Consider the following 22,775-nt stretch of genomic DNA (forward strand, 5'->3'; position numbering starts at 1 on the left):
TCACAGGGTCCGCATGGAGCTCCAGGCCCTCGGGGTCCTCATGGCCCCAGTGGATCAGAGGTGAGCACTCCGGGGCAGGCAGGATGGCTTGGAGTGGGAAACCCCATTTTCTGTGAAGAGGTTGTCAGGCTCCCAATGTCTTGTCTCCCCCTTTGCTGTCTCCCAGGGCTCTCCTGGGCTGCCTGGAGGGGTTGGCCAGCCAGGAGCTGTGGGTGAGAAGGTGAGAGGGGCGGAAGAGGACTGCATGGGGTGGGGGAGGTGAAACCTGCCATACTGGGGGTGGCTTTTCTGGGGATCTCCTCTCTGTCTGCCCAGATGGGACCTCTCCCCACTCACTCTCTGCCCCCTGCAGGGTGAGCCAGGGGATGCTGGAGACCCAGGACCCCCAGGAACTCCCGGTATCCCAGTGAGTCTTTGTGATGTGGCCCCTGTACCCATCTCAGGGAACCCCTAATCCCTTGGTATGTTGTGCACCTTGACCTCTGGGTCATAGGTCATCCACAGACCTATGCACATCCCCCATTATTGTGATGAAAAATCCTCTGGAAGATCTTGGAGAGGGCTTCTATGTACAGTTCTACAGACTGTACACTGCACAGGAGTGTAGTAGTGAGGGGGCATCTGGGGGTTCAAATGCAAGCCATGAACCCTGGCTTGGGGATAAGTTGCATAGAGACCCCCCAAAGGAGGGCATAGACTACATCAAGCTTGCCCTTGACCAGTGGGTCACTGCATCATCCATACCTCTGACTTAGTCTTAGGTCTCTTTGACCTCTGACTCATGGGTTGCCTAGGCAACTCTGACCCCAGAACTATCCCAGACCATGTGATGCCTGAATTCAAGTGGTTCCCTGGAGACTGAACCACTCCCACCTCTGACCTCTGACCTCTGTCTTTGCAAAGGGGCCCAAAGGTGAAATTGGTGAAAAGGGGGACTCAGGTCCATCTGGGGCTGCTGGACCCCCAGGCAAGAAAGGCCCCCCTGGAGAGGATGGACCCAAAGGGAGCATGGTGAGTTCAGGTGGGGTGGTGACAGCAAAAACTGGGGACAATTGAGTAGTATTCCCAAACTTTAGATCAGGAGTCCCCTCCTGAAATTTACTGATCCTACGAACAAGCTGGAACATAAACGAGTGAATGAATGAGTGAATGAGGCAAGCAAGCAATGGTTACACATCCAGGTAACCATCTTCACACTGGATCTGTCTGATGATGTGGTAGAGGTCAAGGTTAATGTTGGGTCAGAGCTGGGGCTAATTATTTGGCATAAGGATGCAGGCTGAGGCCCTCCACCATCTAGGTGGGGCTCAGGGTGTGGGGCAGGAGTGTCAGAGCATCGATGGGAACTAAATTTGCATCTCGCCACCATAATCCCTTGAATCCCCAGCTGGGCAGTGACAGGAGGGTGATGTGAGATAATGCATGGAATGTTCTTAGCTTAGGGCCTGCACCCACTAAACACCAGAATGTGCCAGGTGCTGGTGGCTCACGCCTGTAATCCTAGCTACTCAGGAGGCAGAGATCAGGAGGTTTGTGGTTGGAGGCCAGCCTGGGCAAGGCCCTAATCTCAAAAATACCATAACATACACACATTCACAAACAAAAAAAGGGCTGATGGAGTGGCTCAAGTGGGAGAGTGCCGCGCAGTAACAGTGAGGCCCTGAGTTCAAAACACCAGAGTGTTTGTGCCACCAGCACAGGAACTTCGTGCTTTGTTCAGTAATGTGCAACCTGAACTAGGAGTGCATATCTGGTCAATAAATGAACGAGTAATCACGAATTGGGAGATGTGATTATGAATTGTTTTGTGTTCCAGGGCCCCACAGGGCTCCCCGGAGACCTAGGGCCCCCAGGAGACCCTGGAGTTCTGGTGGGTATAGCCCCTCCCCCACAGCCCACTGTCTTCCCAAATTCTGTCCTTCCACCGCTACCCCCAGACTTGAACAAGGTCTGGAGCAGATAACCCTCTCTGTCCTTCAAATCCTCATGGGGTACCCCCATGCCCCACCCCAACTCTATGTCCCCCCTCCCAACCCCTGCAGGGTACTGATGGCCCCCCTGGGGAAAAGGGAGATCATGGCGATATTGGGGGTCCGGTGAGTGGGGGAACAGGGTGGGGCTGGTGATGGGTGAATTGGGGGCCCAGGGGGCTTGGATAGTGGAAGTGGGGTACCCAGTGCCTGCTGGTGCTCCTGCTTTGCCTCCCTGGGGCCCCCATGAGTATGAGCAGCTTAAGGAAGGGGAGGGAGATGGCTGGTGCTAGGTGGTGTCTGGGGGAGGCTGGCTTCTGGCCCAAGGCATGAGGTCACAGCCATACTCATCCCATTGCCCTGTCTCTACAGGGACCGCCCGGTGCTTCTGGGGAACCTGGTGCCCGTGGGCCCCCTGGCAAAAGGGTAAGTGACACTCACTTCCTAGCTACCCTGTTCCAGTCATGAGTCAATCACCCCACAGCTCCCAGTCACCCCAGATCCCTCACTCACCCCAAGGGCCCCTCTCACACTCTTCTCCTCAGGGTTCGCCAGGCCGCGTGGGCCCAGAAGGCAGAGAGGGAGAGAAAGGTGCCAAGGTGAGTCCCTGTCCCTGGAAGGGGGTCCCTGCATGGACACCCCTCTTCCATCAGCAGCTGGGCTGACTCTGAGCTGGAGGCAGCAGCTGGCCCCCTGTGAGTCTCTGTGCCTCCCTCACCTCTGTCCATTTCAGGGAGATCCAGGTCCTGATGGGCCCCCAGGGAAGACAGGCCCAGTGGGGGCTCAGGGGCCCCCTGGACGTGTTGGGCCTGAGGGTCTCCCAGGGATCCCTGGCCCTGTGGTGAGTGGGATGGGCACTGGGAAGGGGACAGGGGTGGTTCAGGTGCCTTCCTGTTTGTCCCACCCCCCATAACCTCATCACAATTGGACAGAGTCTCTCCTGATGGGCGGTGTGGGCGTCCACACTGGGGACTGGCAGGGAAGAGCCCACCCCCGTGTTCCATTTTATCCTCAGGGTGAACCCGGCCTCCTGGGACCCCCTGGGCTGATGGGACCTCCAGGTCCCCTGGTAAGAGACTTCTTTGTCCCTCAGGTCTCAGCTCTGAGGACTGCACTGGCCATCCAGTGACCATCTAGTGATTATGGGTGTTGATGGTACAGGCCCTCACTGGCCACTCATCTGTCTACACTGGCATCTCTTCTACCCATCTCATCTGACCCTCTGTCTTAATGGTCGACACTGACCACCTACACCAACTCCTCATCTTTCTTTTCCTTCCTCACTTCCTCCTCCCTCTCTTCTCCCTTTCCTCCCTCCTTCCCTTCCTCCTCTTCTCCCTTCCTGCCTTCCTCCCTTCCTTCCTCTCTTCCTCCCTCCCTCCCTCCCTCCCCCCCTTCCTTCCTTCCTGTTCTGGGAATGGAACCCAGGGTCTTGTGCATGCTAGGCAAGTGTGCTCTGTCATGGAAACTATGCCCCCAACCCTTGTTTTTTTGAGTCAGGGTCTTGCTATGTAACCCAAGCAGGGATTACAGGTGCAAACTACCATGCTCAGCACTGACCCTCCATCTTGGTGGTCTACCTTGATCACACTGATTCTACCATTCTCATTGGCCATTCTCCATCCAACCCCCCATTGTTTCCCATCATCCCTTGATTGCCCCATGACCACATCTCTGGGTTTTCCCTTTGGAAATTTGAGTAGTTCTCCAATAGACCATTTCTCAGCCACCCACATGGACCTTGGGATTTCACTCTGAAAACCACAAGGTGACACTTGTCTCTTCCTAGGGACCCTCTGGCCTCCCAGGGCTGAAGGGGGATGCTGGCCTCAAAGGGGAAAAGGTAAGACTACCTGACTCCATTGTTCTTCTCCACATCTCCCCCACACTTTCCCTCCCTCCCTGGCCAGAGGGCTGGGAGAGTGGGGTGTCCTCTGCTCTCATTACCCCTGGGGCTCTAGGAGAAAAATCTCTCAGCATCTCCCCCACTGTGGCCCCCTCTTGTGCCTCTTTGTGCTCCAGGGCCACATCGGATTAATTGGCCTCATTGGTCCCCCTGGGGAGGCTGGTGAGAAAGGGGACCAAGGGTTGCCAGGTGTGCAGGGCCCCCAAGGCCCACAGGGAGACCCTGTGAGTATGTGCTCTGCCCTGAGAGGGAAGAATATGCCTGGGGACTTGTTTGGAGACTGTGGGTGTGGGGTCTGGAATGGCAGGGGTTGTATTTGGGGAAAATGGGGTGGAGGACTGAATCTGGAAGCTTGCAGCTTGGAAGCTGCATCTGAAGTTTGGGAGTCTCTATAGGGGAATTGGAAACTTGTCTAAGATTTCAGGGGATTGAAGACTTGTCTGGAGGATGTCTGGGTAATGGGGTGCACCCCATTAATACTGACTGATGTCCCTTCTCCAGGGTTCCCCTGGTCCCACTGGCTCTTTGGGCCACCCTGGGCCCCCAGGTGTGGCGGTGAGTATGGGGGTGAGTGGGTTGTGGGATGGGGGTCACTGTGGAAGGCCAGGCAGGACCCCAGCATTCCCTCTCTCTACCCCACAGGGCCCTCTGGGACAGAAAGGCTCCAAGGGGTCCCCGGTGAGTAGGAGCTGCCACCCTGGTCTCCCTCCATCCCAGCTCCCCACCCCCCTCTGCTTCTCCAGACCCTCGTCTCTGCTTGCCTTCCTTTGTCTATTCGTCCAATCGTGCATTCAACTAATATTTATTCAACACCTATGCCCTATTTCGTGGACTGTAAGATACCATTCATGGTCAGATGCACCTTAATTTTATAAACTGCTGAGAAAGAATACAGTTCTGCCAGTCGGTGACTTGCCAAAGACACAAAGATGTTGGTTTTGGATACGGAAAGGAAGTGGATGTCTTCCACTGAGCACTGAACCTTGGGGTCCCCCACCCTGGGTGTGTTTCTGTGCATGTGTTGACAGGTCATGGTTTCCACACACAGAATTCAGCAGGAAGTGACTTCTTTTTACAGGGATCCGTTGGTCCCCGTGGAGACACTGGACCTGCAGGTCCCCCCGGCCCCCCTGTAAGTTTTCCTGAGGTCAGGGGGGGAGGGCAGAGACTATGTTGGGGTGTCCCCATGGCATCCCCCAGACACCAGGTGTTCCGGGGTGAGGTGGGGAAGGCAGGTTCCTGACAGTCCCAGGAGAGCCTGAGCTTTTGGGTGGTTGTGATTAGTGGGGAAATAATGGGGGCTCTTACCTGGGTCTGTCTGCTCTGCTCTGTTCCCCTCATCCAAATTTTCTGTCCTTGTTTTTCCATCTGATCTTGACCTGTCTGTATCTCAATACTTGTTCTACTCTATTTCCCTTCCCCTCCTCTTCCTCCTCTTCCTTCTCCCTCTGCCATGTCTCTCTGTCTCTTCTTTCTGCATCTCCTCCCTCCACTCCTCCATCTCCACTCCATGCCCAGGGTCCCCCAGCCCAGCTGCCTGAGGGATTGCGCAGGCGCCGCAGGCGTGCAGTCCTGGGCACCCCGGAGGGTGGCCTGGAGGAGGTGCTGGCTTCACTCAACTCTCTGAGCTCGGAGGTAGAGCAGCTGCGGAGACCTCCAGGCACAGCCGAGCGCCCAGGTCTTGTGTGTGATGAACTTTACCGCAACCACCCGCACCTGCCAGATGGTGAGGTCTAGGTCCCTCCCCAGGAGGTGCACAGGAGTATCTAGGGTCCGCCTCCACTCAGACCTGTCGGGTCTGCCTCTGTCGCAGGGGAGTACTGGATTGACCCCAACCAGGGCTGTGCGCAGGATGCATTCAGGGTTTTCTGCAATTTCACGGCGGGAGGAGAGACCTGCCTCTATCCAGACAAGAAGTTTGAGACCGTGAGTGGCTAAAACGGTGTCACCCCCCTCCCCAGGAAGGGCTGTCCCCTGTTCCATCCACACCTGGCCTCATCCTTCCTTCCACCCATGTGCACTGAGCCTGCTGTATGCTGAGCCCTGGCAAAAGCACCTGCTCTACAGTAGAGCGGATCAAGAAGAAGATCTCAGGGGTTGGGGGTGTACTCCCTGGTAGAGCACTTGCCTAGCATGTGCAAAGGTCCTGGGGTCAATGCCCAGAATGCCTTTCCCCAGTCTCATTCAATGGAGCACACTTTCTACTGTTTAAATCAGTATTTAAACAGGGGTTATTATGCCTGTTCCAAGGACTTTGTGCCATTCATTATTATGCCCCAGTTACCTAGCTCTTTTTATTTACTTATTAATTTATTTTGTGGTGCTGGGAATTAAATCCAGGGCCTTGCACATGCTGACCAAATGCTGTGCCACTGAGCTACATCCCCAGCCATTCATCCCAATTCGATCATCATCCCCCGGGGGGAAACTGAGGCACAGAATGATATTGAGATTGTCCAAGGCAGCCTGGCTCCAGAGTCTCAGACTTCAACTACCTGGCCACACTATCCGCTACCCAGTAGTCCCCATGGGTTCACTGTCCTTTAGGCTGTGGGCTGGGAGGTGGCACTATGTAGTCTGATCTTAGAAATGCTGGGATTTTTCATCCAGGAATTTTGAGCCTCCCTGTACCAAACGCTAGGCTTAGTAGTTTAAGACAATGGATGAGCGGAGTCAACAGTCATTGGCTGAGGGTGGCCTCGGGGGCGGGGCCAAGGAGCTGGGGATAGTTATCCACCAGCCCCGCCAGTCATTGGTTGAGGGCGGCCTCGGGGGCGGGGCCAAGGAGCTGGGGGTATTTATGCACCAGCCCCGCCAGTCATTGGTTGAGGGCAGCCTCGGGGGCGGGGCCAAGGAGCTGGGGGTATTTATGCACCAGCCCCGCCAGTCATTGGTTGAGGGCGGCCTCGCGGGCGGGGCCAAGGAGCTGGGGGTATTTATGCACCAGCCCCGCCAGTCATTGGTTGAGGGCGGCCTCGGGGGCGGGAACCTGCCCCCTTGCGCACCTGCCCAGGGGACTTCCACAGCCAGGGCACAGTCTGAGATATCCACGTCCACAGCCTCCGGTGTGAGGAGGCAAATGCAGACTGGACATGAGAGTCACACGTCCCCTTTGCTACAGTGACTTTTCCGCCCTCCCACAGGTGAAACTGGCCTCCTGGTCCAAGGAAAAGCCGGGAAACTGGTACAGCACTTTCCGACGAGGGAAGAAGGTGGGTCACCAGAGGCCGAGGGAGGGGGTGGAATGACATTTGGTAGGACTCAGCATGGGAGCTTGGGAGAGGGGCTCTGATGGGCGAGATAAACAGGACAGACCTTCCTCTGCCTTCTTGGTGACCGCAGGCTGGAGATGGGGAGGGGCCACCTTTGATGGGTAACAGTGGGTTAGTCACACACACAGAGCAACGATGCTGGGGTGGAGAAGGGCACGGTATGGCAGAAATTCAGAGGCACAGCTGGAAAGACCTAAAAGCTTCCAGGTGATGGTCACAGCTCATCCAAAACCTAAAGAAAATGAGTTCTGTTAGCAAGTTAGAAAGCACAAGGACAAGTGTTCTAAAGGGAGGGAATAGCATATGCAAAGGCTCAGCATCCAGAGAGGGTGTGCTGAATTTCAAGAAGGAAAAGTCACATACTCTGCTATAGACTGTGAAAGGGAATATAGGAAAAACGAAGGGGTAGAGAAGGGCTATGCCAGGAGCAACCTGTGGGAGTAGGGAACCATGGAATGTTTGCAAGTGAGGGAGGCCAGGTCAAATGTCTGTAGGCTGGTGTGGGATGTAGACTGGAAGCCAGTCTCATGCACTAAACAAGCCCTCTACCATTTGAGCCAAGCCTGTAACCCTTTTGGTTTTTGAGACAGTCCTCCTGCCTGTGCCTCCCCATGCACTTCCTAATGCTACCGAGAATACAAATACACCTGTGTGATATGCAATCGTATCTTGGCTTGCTTCCTCCAAAGCAGACCCTAAGACAAGGGTCTTACCATATCTCGGTTTGCGGTTCCCCCAAAGCAGATTTACACTTACTCAAGTGTAAGTACTTTTATCCGGGAGATGATTCCAGGAAACACCAGTGTAGGAGTGAAGAGATAATACAGGGACAAGAAGGAAACCAAGTTCATGCCTGATCCCAGTTGGTGGAAGTAGGAGGATTGCAGATTTGAAGCTAGCCTAGGCTAGCCTAGTGAGTTCAAGGCCAACCTTGGCTTCAGAATGAGACCCTGTCTCAAAAAAAAAAAAAAAAAAAAAAAGGGTAGCAGAGTGGCTCAAGTGCTAGAGCACCTGAGTTCAAACCCCAGCACTGCCAAAAAAGAAAAAAGAAGGAAGCAAAAAAAAAAAAAAGCTCTTGGTGTCTCTTTGGAATCTAGGCAGTAGGTTGGTCTGCCCCAGACATGAGGACATGGGAGAAGTGGCAGGTGTGCTACTGGATGAGAGATTCTGGGAGGTGGATTCCATGGAAAGAGCGGTGGCCAATGGAGCACTGTCACCCCTGCCCTGCCCTAGTTCTCCTACGTGGATGCTGATGGGTCTCCGGTGAACGTGGTCCAGTTGACCTTCCTAAAATTGCTAAGTGCTGCTGCCCGCCAGACCTTCATCTTCTCCTGCCAGAACTCGGCCGCCTGGCTGGATGAAGCTGCAGGTGACCACAGACGCTCCCTCCGCTTCCTCGGGACCAATGGGGAGGAGCTGTCCTTCAACGAGACAGCAGCGGCCACCATCAGGGTCCCTCATGATGGCTGCCGGGTAAGGGGACAGGGAGGAAGCTCCGGAGTGGGGAGGGAGGCTCTGCCCACTCTGCCTCTAACTGATCCTCTGTGTCTTCCTGCGGTCAGCTCCGGAAGGGACAGGCGAAGACGCTCTTGGAGTTCAGCTCTTCCCGAGTGGGCTTTCTGCCCCTATGGGATGTGGCAGCCATTGACTTTGGCCAGACGAACCAGAAGTTTGGATTTGAACTTGGCCCCGTCTGCTTTAGCAGCTGAGAGTTGAGGGATGGGAAGGACATCAAGGTTGCCCTGCTGGGGCGTATTTGGTGCTGAGGCTTTAACGCCACCGTATATATCATCTCCTGGGACTCTGGAGTCAGGAAATGTGACTGCATGTCCCTTCTCCCTTCCAGGAGGCTAAGGGATGGACTCCTCCAGCCCAAAGGTCCAGCTCCCCTCTACCCCATCCGGGTGGCATAAGCGCAGTCTGGCTCTTTCTCCCCTCCATCCTCATCCACCCATCCACTCCACCCCTTCTGAGTCCCCATGCAATGATAGAAGCCCCTCACGCCTGTCCCGCCCCCCCCCCGTAAGTGTCCTTAACACCTTTTGGTGCTACCCTTCCCCATAGTTAAGCACTGGATTTCTCTGATCCCAGGATGGGACCCCTTCACACATTTGAGCTCTGCGTCCCTTCTGCTGCCTCAGGCCAGCTCTGCACACTCCCCTCTCCCACTCCCACCTTGCTATGCCAGGTGGTTTGGGGACCAAGATGGCGGTCACAAATCAGAAACCTAATGGTGCTGCCCTATTTATACCTGGGTCTGTATTAAAAAGGGAAATCTCCTCTGTTGTATATTTAATCTGCTTCTTCCTCTGCAGAAGGCTGGGATATGAGGAGAGAGATTCTGGCACACCCCACCCCTACCCATCCTCCCAGGCCATAGGGCAAAATTGTCCTCTGAAGTCTGAGAATAAATCAATGAACTGTGTCCCTGCCTCTGTCTTTCATCTGGTGTTGCTGGCCATCTCTGTCTTAGGGACTGGCTCTTGTCTCACCTGGGGACCTGCTACCACCTGTCTTAATCAGTTGGGTGTATCTTTTGGATATCCAATTATAATGGGACTTGCTGGAAGTTATGCCCTGTTAACTAACTCAATGGGTTAGTCAACTTTCCATCTGCATGACAAGATCCCTGAGAAAAACAACTTAAAAGGAAGAAGGATTTATATTGGATCATGGTTTCAGAGGATTCAGTCCATGGTCACTTGGACCCATTGCTTTGGACGTGTGTTGAGGCAGAACAACATGGCAGAGAGCGTGTGGTGGAACAAAGATACTCACCTCATGGTAAGCCGGAAGCAAAGAAAAGAGCGAGAGGAAGGAACTGGGTTTCGATATATCCTTCAAGATCACATCCACAACTTAGGTGGGGCCTAACTTCCTCCCACTAGGCCCCACCCCCTCAGGTTTCCACCACCTCCCAACAGCGCCACCAGCTGGGGACCAAGCATTCAGCACATGAACACTGGTGGACATTTAAGATCCAACCATAACCTAGATCCTAGAGGAAAAGCTGAACTTAACTTTCCATGTTGACTTGGTTCTGGAATCTCTGGCTGGCTTCAGTAAATGGAACCAAATGACCATGGAGCCAGGTGTGGTGGTGCATGTCTATAATCCCAGCACTCAGAAGGCTGAGGCAGGAGGATTGTGATTCTAGGCCAGTCTGAGCTACAAAGTGAGACACTATCTCAAAAAAATAGTAACAATAGTAAAAAGAAAGCTGGATATCCACATGTAGACAACTGAAACTGTACAAAAATCAATTCAAGATCGGTCAAAGATCTTAACTAAGTAAGACCTGAAAGTACTCGAGGAAAACATGAGGGAACACTCCAAGATCCAGGCACAGGAATCCTGAGGATTCCAATAGCTCAGGAAATCAGAGCGAGAATTGACAAATGGGATTGCATCAAATTGAAAAGCTTCTGCACAGCCAAGGAAACAGCACAGTGAGGAGGCAGCCCCCAGAACAGAGGACAATCTTTGTCAGTTACTCATCAGAGGGGGGAATAATATCCAGCATATGCAAAGAGATCAAAAAAATTAAACAGCCAAAGGACAAATAATCCAATTAACAAATGGGCAAATGAATGGAATGGAGAGTTTGCAGAAGAAATGCAAATCACTAAAGAACACATGAAAAAGTGCTCACCATCTCTAGTCATAAAGGAAATGCAAATCAAAACCACACTAAGATTCTACTTCACCACTGTTAGAACAGCCATCATTAGCAACACCACTAACAATAGGTGTTGGTGAGGATGTGGGGAAAAATGAAACTTCATACACTGCTGGTGGGAATGCAAGCTAGTGCAATCACTCTGGAAATCAGTATGGAGGTTCCTCAAAAAACTAAAAATAGCCAGGCACCAATGACTCGCCTATAATCCTAGCTACTCAGGAGGCAGAGATCAAGAGGATCCAGGTTTAAAGCCAGCTTTGGCAAATAGTGAGACTCTATCTTGAAAAATACCCAACACGAAAAATGACTGGAGGAGTGACTCAAGTGGTAGAGCACTTGCTTTGCAAACATGAAGTCCTGTGTTCAAATGCCAGTCCAACAAAAAAAAATTGTGGGGCTAGGTGTGGTGTCACACATCTCCCAGCTACTTGGAAGGTACAAACAGGAGGATCATGGTTAGAGGCCAGCTCAGCAAAAAGTAGTGAGACCCCATCTTAATAAATAAGCCAGGCATGGTGGGATCCATCTGAGGTCCCAGTTACAGGAAATGAGGTAAGAGAATCAGTTTGAGGCTAAACTGGGCAAAAGCCTGAGATCATATCTAACATAAACTATAGCCAAAAGGCCCACGGGCATTACCATGGTAGTAAAGTGCTTCCTTAGCCAGTGTGAGGTCCCAAATTCAAACCCCAGTACCACCAAAAAAGAAAATTACAAGAAAGTTAAAAAAAGGGGAGGGGATTGGGGGAGAAGGGAAGATGAGAAGAGTAATAGAGGGGGTGAACATGACCAAAGTACGTTATATTCATGTATGGAAATGTCACAACGAAAACCCTCATTTTGTACAATTAATGAATGCTAATAAAAATATTTTTTGGTGGCACTGGGGTTTGAACTCAGGGCTTCACACTTGCTAGGCAGGTGCTCTACCACTTGAACCACACCTCCAGCCCCCTAAAAATAATTTTTACACAAGAATTTGGAATTGGCTGTTGGATTTAATTAGATTAGCATTGATTTCAGAAGTGGGGCAAACTGAGCGTATGGGTTTGCTGTGAACAGGGGGTGCAGGGGGCAGTTTAGAGAGTCGATTAAAATGAGGTCAGATTTGGGGTGACTTGAATTGAGAGTTAGATGTTAGGCTGAGGTTTTCAAAAACAGCTTTGTTGAGATACAATTCACATACCATGTAATTCAGTACTTAAAGTACATAATTACATGGTTTTTAGTCTATTCCAACTTGTATAACCGTCACCACAATCAATTTGAAAATATTTTCACTACCTCCAAAAGAACTCCCACATCTATAGAAGTCACTTATTTCTCCCCAACCTCCCACCCTAGACGACCACTAATCTACTTTTGCTTTTCTCTTCTCTCCTCTTCCCTCTCTCCCCCCTCCCTCTTTCTCACTTTCTTTCTTTTTCTTTTTCTTTTTTTTTTGAGACAGGGTCTGAACATGTAACCCAGGCTTGCCTTCCCTCCTCCATTCCCTCCCTCCCTTCCTTCCTCCTTCTTTAGTTTCTTGACTGCTTCCCCAGTGCCAGGCACTGTTCCAGATGCTAAGGATGGAAGAGACGTGTTGTCTGCCTTCAGAATCTTACTCCTGAGGCACAGATAATACTCACATAGCTATAGAATGCAATTTCAGAGTTGCATTTTTTCTTGTCACTATTGCAATTCCATGCAATTGTTGTGAGAAAAAATGAAGCAAGTCACTTGGGGAGGGAAAGGTGGGCTGGGGGTGATTTAGAATAGGCTGATGGGGTCTTCAGAGAGGAGGTGCCAGGTGTGTACAGAGAGTGATAGGAGGGTTGGAAGGGAAGAGCCCTGTGAAGTCTTGAGGAACTTCCCCTGACACCCTCAAATAGCACAGAAAGCCCTGGAGGAGCTGCAGTTGCTCCTGTTCATTTCTGATTTGTTGCCTCTGCTAATTTATTTCCTCTGTGGTCCCCTCTACCACCCAAATGTAGACCTAGGTCTGCTAGTTCCTCCTCCAACCATCCTTACCTCAAAAATTCATGGGGGGGCTGCCAGGTGTCAGAGTTCACGCCTATAATCCCAGCATTTAAAAGGCTGAAACTGGAGGATATCGAGTTTGAGGTAGGCCTGGGCTGCATGGCAAGATCTTGTCTCAAAACAGCACAGAACAAAATAAAAGAATGCATGTGGGAGTGCTTGTGTAGTGTGCATCAGGCCCTGGGTTCCATCTGCATTCAGCTGAGCACTTATGACTAAAATACATTCCCCAGCTTCCTTTGCAGTTACACTGGGGCCATGTGACTGGGTCTTAGCCAGTAGGATGTGAGTGGTCATAAAATCTCCTCACAACCTTCTGCTCTCTTTCCTGGATTCATGGTAACCTTGGAGGTCACATGTACAAGAGCAGATTGTTAGGCCAAGAGCAGTGGCTCATGCCTATAATCCCAGCTACTTGTGAGGGAGAAATCAGGAGGATCATGGTTCAAAGCCAGTCTGGGGAAAAAATTATCAAAACCCCATCTCAATCAATATGCCAGGTGTGGTGGTTCACGCCTGTCATCCCAGCTACATGGGAGGATTGAGGTCTGAGACCAGCCCTAGGGAAAAATGTGAGACCCTACCTGAAAAATAACTAAAGTAAAAAGGGGTGGGGGAGTGGCTCAAGGGGTAGAGCACTGCTGAGCAAGCACAAGACCCTGACTTTAAACCCCAGTACCACCAAAAAAATAAAATAAAAATGGTCAGAATGCTGCAATACAGTGTAAATATTATGTAAATACTTTTTATACTATACTGTTTATGGGACAGTGACAAGAAAAAATTTCTTTCTTTTTTTTTTTTTTTTTACTAGGTCTTGGTGGCTCACGCCTGTAATCCTAGCTACTCAGGAGGCAGAGATTGGGAGGACTGTGGTTCAAGGCCAGCCCAGGCAAATAGTTCACAAGACCCTATCTCAAAAAAAAAAAAAAAAATAAATAAATCACAAAAAGGCTGGTGGAGTGGCTCAAAGTGCTGGGGAGGAAGCTCAGTGTCTTGCAGATGCAAGGCAGGCACTCTCGACAACCTTTTTTTGTTTTGGTGGTACTGGGATTTGAACTCAGGGCCTCACACTTGCTAGGCAGGTGCTCTACTGCATGAGCTACCCGCCCCAGCCCTAGGAGACTCTACAACTGATTTGCATCCTCAACCCCAAGAGCAAAGTCCTGCATGGGGGGTTGAGTGGTAGCTCAGTGGTAACTGGCCTAGCATGCGCAAAGCCCTGGGTTCAATCCCTTGTGCACACATCCTGTCGTGCTCAGAATAGGCTCCAACTATTTTCACCCTGGGATTGGTTGAACCCATGGATGCAATACCAAGAGCTGACTGTGGATGGAACTTGATGGCGGCGTGGTTCCCTGACTCACTGCTTATCCAACAGATGGTGACAGGAACAGGCGATAACTTGGTTATATTTAAGTCGCTGAGCTTTTTAGGGTTGCTTGTTACAGCAGCTAGCATCACTCATCCTGACTGACACAGCGAGTGCCTCCAACTTTCATTGAAGGTTGGCTTGAGTATGTGTGAGAACCAGCAGGCCTAATAGCAGGAAAATGAACAAATTAAAATTTAATACTGTCATGCTTATGTCTTCTCTTAAACAAAATTAGAGATAAGGGCAGAACAGGTTCTGCCTGGAAGGGGAGAGGGAGGGAAGAGGGAGGGAGTGAGGGGTAGGGGGAGAAATGACCCAAACAATGTATGCACATGTGAATAAATAAAAAGAATAAAAAATAAAATAACGTAAATAAAAAATAATTAAAAAAATTTAATATTGAATATCTCTGTCCTTAAAAATCCCTGCCACTTCCGGGTGTGGTGGCATATGCTTGTAATCCCAGCACTTGGGAGGAGGAGGGTGGTGCAGGCAGTCATTCCAAGTTTGAGGCCAACCTGGGCTGCCTAATGAGATCTGCTTCAAAAAAAAAAGTCCCACCATTGTAACTTTGTCACTGCCACTGCAGAAATGCTCTCCCCTTCCTGCCAGTCTGCCGCCTCTCTCTTCTTCTCCCCTGCCATGTCTCTCCTGGCGCCCCTACTTCATTCCTTTCTCAGGCTGTTGCACTGAGATCAAATAAATACAATCTTCCTTTCTTACAATGAATCATTCGCTCAGCCGTTCCTTTTGCCTTCTCCTTACAGACCATCTCTCCATGCCCACAAGACTCATGATTAATTCAAGAAAAACTATCACTAATGATCACAAGCTACTCAGGAGGCTGAGACTGGGAGGACCTGGGTTCCAGGCCAGCCTGGGAAAAGAAGTTAGAGGGACCTCATCTCAAAGGAAAAAACCTGGGCATGGTAGTGGCTGTCTGCTATCCCGGCAGTGGTAGGAAATGTGAACTAGGAGGATCAAGGTCCAGGCCAGCCCAGAGCGGGGTGGGGAGCAAGAGCCCATCTCTAAAATAACCAGAATAAAAAGGGCTGGAGGCATGGCTGAAATGGTAAAGCACCTGCCTAGCAAGTGTGAGTTCAAACCCCAGTACTGCCCAGACAACACGATCACATTCGCCATTTCATCAAAAGTTTTTGCCTGGCCTGAGGACGTGACTCCGTGGAAGAGCACTTGCCTAGCATGCCTGAGGCCCTGGGTTCCAGCCCCAGCACCAGGAAAAATAAAATTTTACTTCAACGTATTTATTCCTCATGACAACCTTTGCAAAATATCTTCATTTTGCAGATGGGGAAACTGAAGAACACAGTGGTAGAATAACACAGAGTCTACAGCTAGCAAGAGATGAAGCCTGTCAGTAAAAAGACCCCTGAAACTGGGCTTGGTGGCACCTGCCTATAATCCCAGCTGCTCTGGAGGCTGAAGGTAGGAGGACCACTGGAGTTTGAGACCAGCTTTGGCAACCCAGGAAGAACCTGACTCAATGACATTCGCACATGTGCTTTCTAATAATCACAGCCCACTTGGGGTAGCACCGCCCATTCCCTTTTACAGGTGGGGCAGGAGGGAAATCGAGTCAGAGAGAAATGGTGACTGTCCCCAATCCACAGTGGGGGCCTGTTGGAGGGAAGGGACAATTAATGTCTAGTTTAATGAGGACGCTTTAATTAGCCCGAGGCTGCTCATGAATGGGACCGCGGACCCTGTGAATGGAAGGCGAGCTGACGGGGGGGAGGGGAGGGGTCTGGGCCGCTGGCATCCATTCTGGTTCTGCATCCTGCAGCCGCTGCTGGGAACCCCAGCTGATTTGCATATTCAGCAGCCATAATTAATCACACGCTTCCTGAGCAATTACTGCCACTGGGGGTGGGGTGGCCAGCCACGGGCGGCTTCGTGTTGAGGTGGCTGGGGGCACAGTAGGGGATTTTGCACACGCAGACTCGTGACACTTACAGGATCTGATTCAAATCTTGTCACCCCCTCCACAGCTGCAGCCACATGTCAGATCCGTGTCACACACCGCCATCCCCTCAGCCAGAGTCAGGCAGGCTGGCACCACAGTCACCCGAACAGTCACCCGCAGCTGTGCTCGCACACACAGGGGTCTCCGCACACAGGTGATGGCCTTCACCAATGCACCCCGGAGATACAGCCACATCTGGAGAGAGGGAGAGAGAGAGAGACGACAGACAGAGACAGAAAAAGAGAGACAGAAAGAGACAGACAGACAGAGATAGAGACAGGAGAGACAAAGAAACAGAGACAAACACGAAGAGAGAGAGACACACACACACATAGAGAAACAGAGACAGACAGAAAAAGAGAGACAGAGAGAGAGACAGAGATAGAGACAAGAGAGACAGAAAAAAACAGACACAGACAGAGAAAGAGACTGAGACAGAGAGACAGAGACAGACAGGAAGCGAGAGAGAGAGAGAGAGAGAGAGAGAGAGAGAGAGAGAGAGAGAGAGAGAGTGGTCTGTGGCCCTCACAGAGCTGACTGCACCCAGCAGCTGGGCACAGATAGGAACCTCCAGTCCCCTGCAGAGAGACACACCACAGCACATCATGGGGTCTTGGACAGGTCAGAGGCCCCCCGGTCACGGTCATTCATTCACTCAGCAGTCATTTATTGAGCACGTGCTGTGTGGCAGGCGCCATTCTAGGCTCTGGAGACAAAGCAATGAGCAGACCAATGGTCCCTGGGCAGGAGCAAGCAGAATATCAGCCCTCTGGATTCCGGGATTCGACCAACCTTAGATGGAAAGTGTTTGCAGGGAAACAAAACTGTGCGTGTGGACTCCAGCAGGCTCTAAACGACACGGAATAGCAGCCATGGACACAGTGATCATTTTGGCGGGTGTCCCAAGTCCTCTAGAGATGGCTTGAAGTCCAGGGGCTGTGTCCAGGTTCTGTGCAAACTCAAGCCGTTTCTAATCAGATTGACTGGCTCTTTTGCCTGCTCCCCTGTCACTCAGCAGCAAAGCCATTTTCTAAAAGGGACTTGCGCGTCTGTGGATTTTGGTATCTGTGGGAGGCCCTGGAACCAACCTCTGGAGGATAGCAAGGGGTGATTGAGCAGGTGCCACAAATCAATTGCAACTTGAGTCTGGAATGAGTGCTCAGTCTATTTGTGTGACCTCAGACTGGTAACTTAACATCTCTGAGCCTCAGTCTTCTTTCTTAGGAAACCTTTCCCAGGGCTACTGGGAATGAGCACCGGCCTGGCTCAGGATGGACAACTCGCTGTGGTTCAGAGCCAAGTTCCGGCTGCCTAACCCCGGGTGAGGACCCTGCTTCTTCCTGCCTGGGCCGAGCTGGGTCTTCTTGTCCCGCCAGCTCTTGCCTCAATTCCCAGGCCTGTGATGGGAACCACATGTGCTGGCCGCCTCCCCCGCCTCCCCTCTCCCCCGCGGCGGGCCCTGCGCCTCCTGCTCTCAGCCTCGTTCCCACGCCGCCTGACCATGGCTTTGCGTGGCAGAGGATGTCGCCATGGTGGGTCTGGCTGTGTGCAAACTCTCCGCTTGTGCCGTGGGCGTGAGTGCGACTGGGTGTGTTTGGTGCACATGGCCTCCCGGGTGCCTGTGTGCAAGTCTCTTGTTTGGTGACCGTCCTGTGGGCCACGAGTGGGTTCAGGTGTCAACCCCAGGTCTGATGGAGAGCTCCAGGAAGCTCTGCGCCCGCTGTTGAGTGTTCCGTGTGACTACACGACCGCAGGGGCGCGGTGTAGGCTGGGGATCTGGGTGTGGGTCCATGGCGTGTGTCACACTGTGGCACCGTGTTTTGTGTGGCCTTCCTGTGTGCCGGTGGGCGTGCTGCTGTGCTACAAATCCGAGTGTGCTTGTGTCGTTTCTGGGCGACCCTGTTGCGGTGTCTGGGTGTGTTGAGGTGTGACAGCAAATCTAGTGTGTGCCAGGTATGTGACCTGCCTGCCTGTTTTGCGAGCACACTGTGGCGGGTGAGTGTGTTCCCGCTTCAGCCGCACGGCTCGCAGGGCTGTTGTGTGAGTGTGACTGTGACTGTGTGTCTGAATTGTGGCTCTGTGATCAAACTTCCTGCCTTCATTGTGTGTCTGGGCAGTGTGTGTGGGAGCGAGAGCGAGAGAGAGAGAGCAGTCTGCCTGGTTGCTGTGGCTGTTTGGGGGTCACTGGCAGTGTTTTCCTGATGACCACATATCTCACAAAGCTGTCACGTGTGTGTGTGCGACAGCTGTGTGCCTGTGTGGTGCTGTTTGTGTGGCCGTGTGCCCATGTGAACAGCCTCAGTTCTGTGCTGGGACTTGTGTGTGAATGTCTCGAGCCGTGGGCTTTGTTATTTCGGGTGTCAAATGAGTGACACCCGGGGTGGGGATCTGGGGCAAGGGGACAGCTGCACTTGCAGGCGTCAGTTGTGGTGTAACTGCAGCTGACTGGCCGCCGGCTGTCCTCCACGCGGGTGGAGGGCGTGCGTTTCCGTGGGGTTGTGTCTGGGCCTCTTACCCGTGTGTGTTGTCCCCGGATGCCTGGGTGGGTGTCTGTGTTGTACAGAGGATGTGACGACCAAGTTCCCAGCCCCACAACTGGGTCGTCTGGCCCATGCGTGCGTGCGTGTGTGTGCAAGTGTGTGTGATACCTGTAGGGCAAGAAGTCGCAAAGGTGGCAGCCACCAAACAGTGACATACGCCCGAGAGAAGGAGAGGGAGGCTGACCACTCCAGACAGTCTGTGCCACCTCTGAGGGTGTGGGTTGAACTCAGGGCTCCTTTGGGACACAGAGCGCCCTGCGGTGTAAGCAAGTGGAGAGTGGGGTTGGGAGGGCACCTGCTGGATGTCAGGGACGGGGGAGAGATGACACTCAGCTCACCTGGGCCCCACCAAGCCCTGTGGACACCCAGGTGTCACCAGCAACCTCAGCATAGGCGGCCTCGCGTCTGGAGTCAGGGTTCTGCAGTCTGAACCCTTCTGTGCCTTGATTTGTCCGTCTGGGAAATGGGTGGATGTATAGACACCGTGCGTGCCCTGCCCCATTGCCTCGGCCTGTGCCTGGTCATGGGCACACTTTTTCCAGCCTGAGTGCTGTCTCAGCACACCTGCAGGCCAACCTGGACATGCTGAGCTGATGGTGGCCCTGGGAACAGTCCTCCCCAGTTCAGCCTCTTCTCTCTATGTGGGTACGGAGCTGTTAGTCACGCATAGCCTGGGAAGATATGCAGCAAATATTGTCAACATGATGCTATGGACACTCATAAAACTTTATGGATGTCAGACGGAGCTGGGTTTGAATCCTGTGTCTGCCCTTTATATCTGGGTAACCCTGGACAGGTTACGTAACCTCTCTGAGCCTCAAACTTTTCATTCTTGTTTGTTTTTGTTGTTGGTTATTATTTGGAGACAGGGTCTCACTATTAGGCCAGGCCGGCCTTGTACTTACAATCCTCCTACCTCAGCATCCCTCCCGAGGGCTGGGATTACAGACCTGCACCACCATATCCAGCAAACTTTTCTTTTCTTTTATTTCCGGTACTGGAAATGGAACTCAGTGCTTCCCACATGCTAGGCAACTGCTCTCCCACTTGAGTCATGCCTCCAACTGTTATTTGTATTTTGTTTTTAGGACAGGATCATTCTAACTTTGCCTGGCTGGCCTTTAGCTCAAGATCTTCCTGCCTGTGCCTCTTGAGTAGCTGGGATTACAGGCATGAACCCCCATGCCCAGCTCTGGCAAACATTTCATTTTGAAATTGGGGATAAAAATCCTGACCTCACAAGGCTACTGGAAGAATCAAGCATGCGTGAGAGGGCTGAGCCCTGTGGCGCATTTAGCTGGATCTCAATGACTGGGGATAGTTGTTATTAAAAGGATGTTCCCAGAGTGGTTTGGGAGAGCACTGAGTGGTTAGTCACATGTAGCCTGGGGGGTAAGGACAAGTTTCTCACCAGACAGATAAAAGAAGTCAATGTTCCCAGCACATCTCAAACTGGGCTTAGCTGTGGGAAACAGAATCAAAACCGGATGCCGTGCTGTGGATGGAGTGTGACTGCGTCCCTCAAAGGTTTGTTCCTGTCCTGGAGGCCTTGCCCTCAGGGTGGCATTGCCGAGATATAGCAGGGCCCTTTAAAAGGTGGGGCCTGGGGCAGTCATTGGTGGGGACTGCCCTTGGAAATGATTAATGTAGCTCTCATGAAAGCCTGGTCAGTTCCCACAAGAACAAAAATGTTGTAATAAAAAGAAGCACGGCTCCTGCTTCCCTCCGGCTTCCTGTCTCACCATGGGATCTCTTCCGCACACCCTCCCACCATGGTGACACCTTCCACCATGAGGTCCCCACCAGAGCCAAGCAGATGTCAGCACCATGCCCTTGGACCTCTAGAGCTAAATAAACCCCTTCAGGCCCTGGGTGCAATGCCCAGTAGTGCAAAAACAAAAACAAAAGCAAAACACCCTGATTTCTTTATAAACTATCCAGCCTCGGGTACTGTGATAGAGCAACAGAAGATGGACTAAGTCATTAGGGCATCAGGGTCCCGGTACTTACAAAGTGGCAGAAGGCTGGCTGCTGAGTTCTAGATCAGGTCTATGGGGTGACTTGCCACAGAATGCCACCTCTCAACTGGCCCACCCGGGAGCCTCTGCCTGTTATTATCAGACAGGTGGGGAATTGCACCAGGGACCATTGACCTCAGTGGTAGAGCACTTGCCTGGGCATGTGTGAGGCACTGGGTTACATCCCCAGCACGCGAGAGAGAGAGAGAGAGAGAGAGAGAGAGAGAGAGAGAGAGAGAGAGAGAAAGGATAGAGGGAGGGAGGGAGGAAGGAAGGAAGGAAAGAAAAAGAAAGGAAGGAAGAAAGGAAGGAAGGAAGGAAGAGGGGAGGGAAGGGAAGGAGAAGGGAGAGGGAGAGAGGTGTGGAGGCTCATGCCTGTAATCCCATGCTGAGGCAGGAAGAATAGGAGTTTAAGGCCAACCTGGAACTGAAAAAACGAAAATGCAAAACAAACCAACCAAAAACAGAAAGGAAAAAGAAATAAGCAAAAGAATTGAAAAGAATATATCACCATATCTGATTGTAAACAAAATGTGGTCTATCTATACAATGGAATATTATTCAGCCATAAAAAGAAGCACAGTTCTGATACACGATATCCATGGCTGGGCGGGCGAGCCTTGGAAACTATGTTAAGTGAAAGAAGCCAGACTATGATTTCCCTTATGTGAAATATCTAGAATAGGCAAGGAGATCGAAAATAGACTGGAGGTTAGCAGAGCTGGGGGAGGAGAGGGTGGGGAGTGATCGATTGCCTAATGGTTGCAGAATTTCTGTTTGGGATGATGAAAGGTCCTGGCAACGGAGGTGATGGTTACACAACATAGTGAAAGTAATGAGTGCCACTGAACCACACACTAAAAAAATGGCTTAAATGGCAAATTTTGCCTTATGTATTTTTTACCAAAACTTAAAGCTAATGATGTAATGTATCAAAAGCTATTGGCTTGTACACTTGAAGGGTTAATTTTATGGTATGTGTATTATTTCTCAATTTAGGCTTTCTTTTTGATACTGGGAAAAGTCTTTTTAAAAAAAATACAATGAAGCCAGGTGTGGTGGCTCATGCCTGTAATCCCAGCTACATAAGAGGTGGAGATTGGAAGGACTGAGGATTCAGCCCAGACCAGGAGTTAGTGAGACCTCATTTCAACCAATGCTGGGCATGGGGGTGGGAGCCTATGATCCCAGCTAATTGGGAGACATAAATAAAAGGACGAAGTCTGAGGCCAAGCCCTGGGTAAAAACGTGAGACCCTATCCAAAAAAATAATGAAAGCAAAAAAGGACTGCTGGTCCTGAGTTCAAACTCCAGTACTACCAAAGAATATAAAAATAAAAATGAATGTGCAACATTAGTTGCTATTTAGAGGTTTTAAAGCTGCTAGCATTGTTATGGTAACTGCTTCTCCGTCAAAGCTAGTGGTGAGCTGGGCATGGCAGTGCACACCTGTAATCCCAGCACTCAGGAGATTGAGGCAGGACGATCTAGAGTTTGAGGCCAGCCTGAGCTGTATAGCAAGACCCTGCCTCAGAAAAAGAAAAGAACAGAAGAAAGAAAGGAAGGAAGGAGCTGGGCACAGTGGCAAATACCTATAATCCTAGCTACTCAGGAGGCAGGGATCAGGAGGATTGTGGCTGGAGCCCAAATCAGGCAAAAAGTTCATGAGACCCCATCTTAACCAATGAAAGCTGCGCATGGTGGTACACACCTGTTGCAGCCAGGAGGGAACGGTAAATAGAAGTATCATGGTCCAGGCTAGCCAGACTGCAAATGTGAGATCTTATCTGAAAAATAACTGAAGCAAAAAGAGCTGGCAGAGTGGCTCAAGTGGTCAAACACCTGCCTAGCAAGCACAAAACTCTGAGTTCAAACCCAGGGACCACCAAAAAACAAACAAAGGAACAAAAAACTGGTGATGATATTGGTGACTGGAAACAAGAATATTCCCACAGGAGAATCCACACTTTGACTGGCAGTTCTCTGTACCAATGCAGAAGGATGATGGC

General features: G+C 51.3%; 1 protein-coding gene across 3 annotated transcripts in view; it reads left to right on the top strand.

Moving 5' to 3' along the window:
- Col5a3 (collagen type V alpha 3 chain) overlaps positions 1-9,573 on the top strand; it is a 39,922-nt gene extending 30,349 nt beyond the window's left edge. For all 3 annotated transcript variants that reach the window (XM_020165831.2, XM_020165832.2, XM_074054109.1), the window contains 20 exons: positions 7-60; positions 167-220; positions 353-406; positions 904-1,011; positions 1,817-1,870; positions 2,043-2,096; positions 2,343-2,396; positions 2,516-2,569; positions 2,704-2,811; positions 2,986-3,039; positions 3,760-3,813; positions 3,993-4,100; positions 4,378-4,431; positions 4,519-4,554; positions 4,955-5,008; positions 5,395-5,602; positions 5,690-5,802; positions 7,020-7,088; positions 8,382-8,621; positions 8,711-9,573. In XM_020165831.2, coding sequence (XP_020021420.2) covers positions 7-60; positions 167-220; positions 353-406; positions 904-1,011; positions 1,817-1,870; positions 2,043-2,096; positions 2,343-2,396; positions 2,516-2,569; positions 2,704-2,811; positions 2,986-3,039; positions 3,760-3,813; positions 3,993-4,100; positions 4,378-4,431; positions 4,519-4,554; positions 4,955-5,008; positions 5,395-5,602; positions 5,690-5,802; positions 7,020-7,088; positions 8,382-8,621; positions 8,711-8,857 — 1,731 coding nt within the window. In that variant the 3' untranslated portion in view covers positions 8,858-9,573. The remainder of the gene's footprint in view (positions 1-6; positions 61-166; positions 221-352; positions 407-903; positions 1,012-1,816; positions 1,871-2,042; positions 2,097-2,342; positions 2,397-2,515; positions 2,570-2,703; positions 2,812-2,985; positions 3,040-3,759; positions 3,814-3,992; positions 4,101-4,377; positions 4,432-4,518; positions 4,555-4,954; positions 5,009-5,394; positions 5,603-5,689; positions 5,803-7,019; positions 7,089-8,381; positions 8,622-8,710) is intronic.
- The last annotated feature ends 13,202 nt before the right edge of the window (positions 9,574-22,775 follow it).

This window comes from Castor canadensis, chromosome 14 (genome assembly GCF_047511655.1).
Source record: "Castor canadensis chromosome 14, mCasCan1.hap1v2, whole genome shotgun sequence".
NCBI lineage: Eukaryota > Metazoa > Chordata > Mammalia > Rodentia > Castoridae > Castor > Castor canadensis.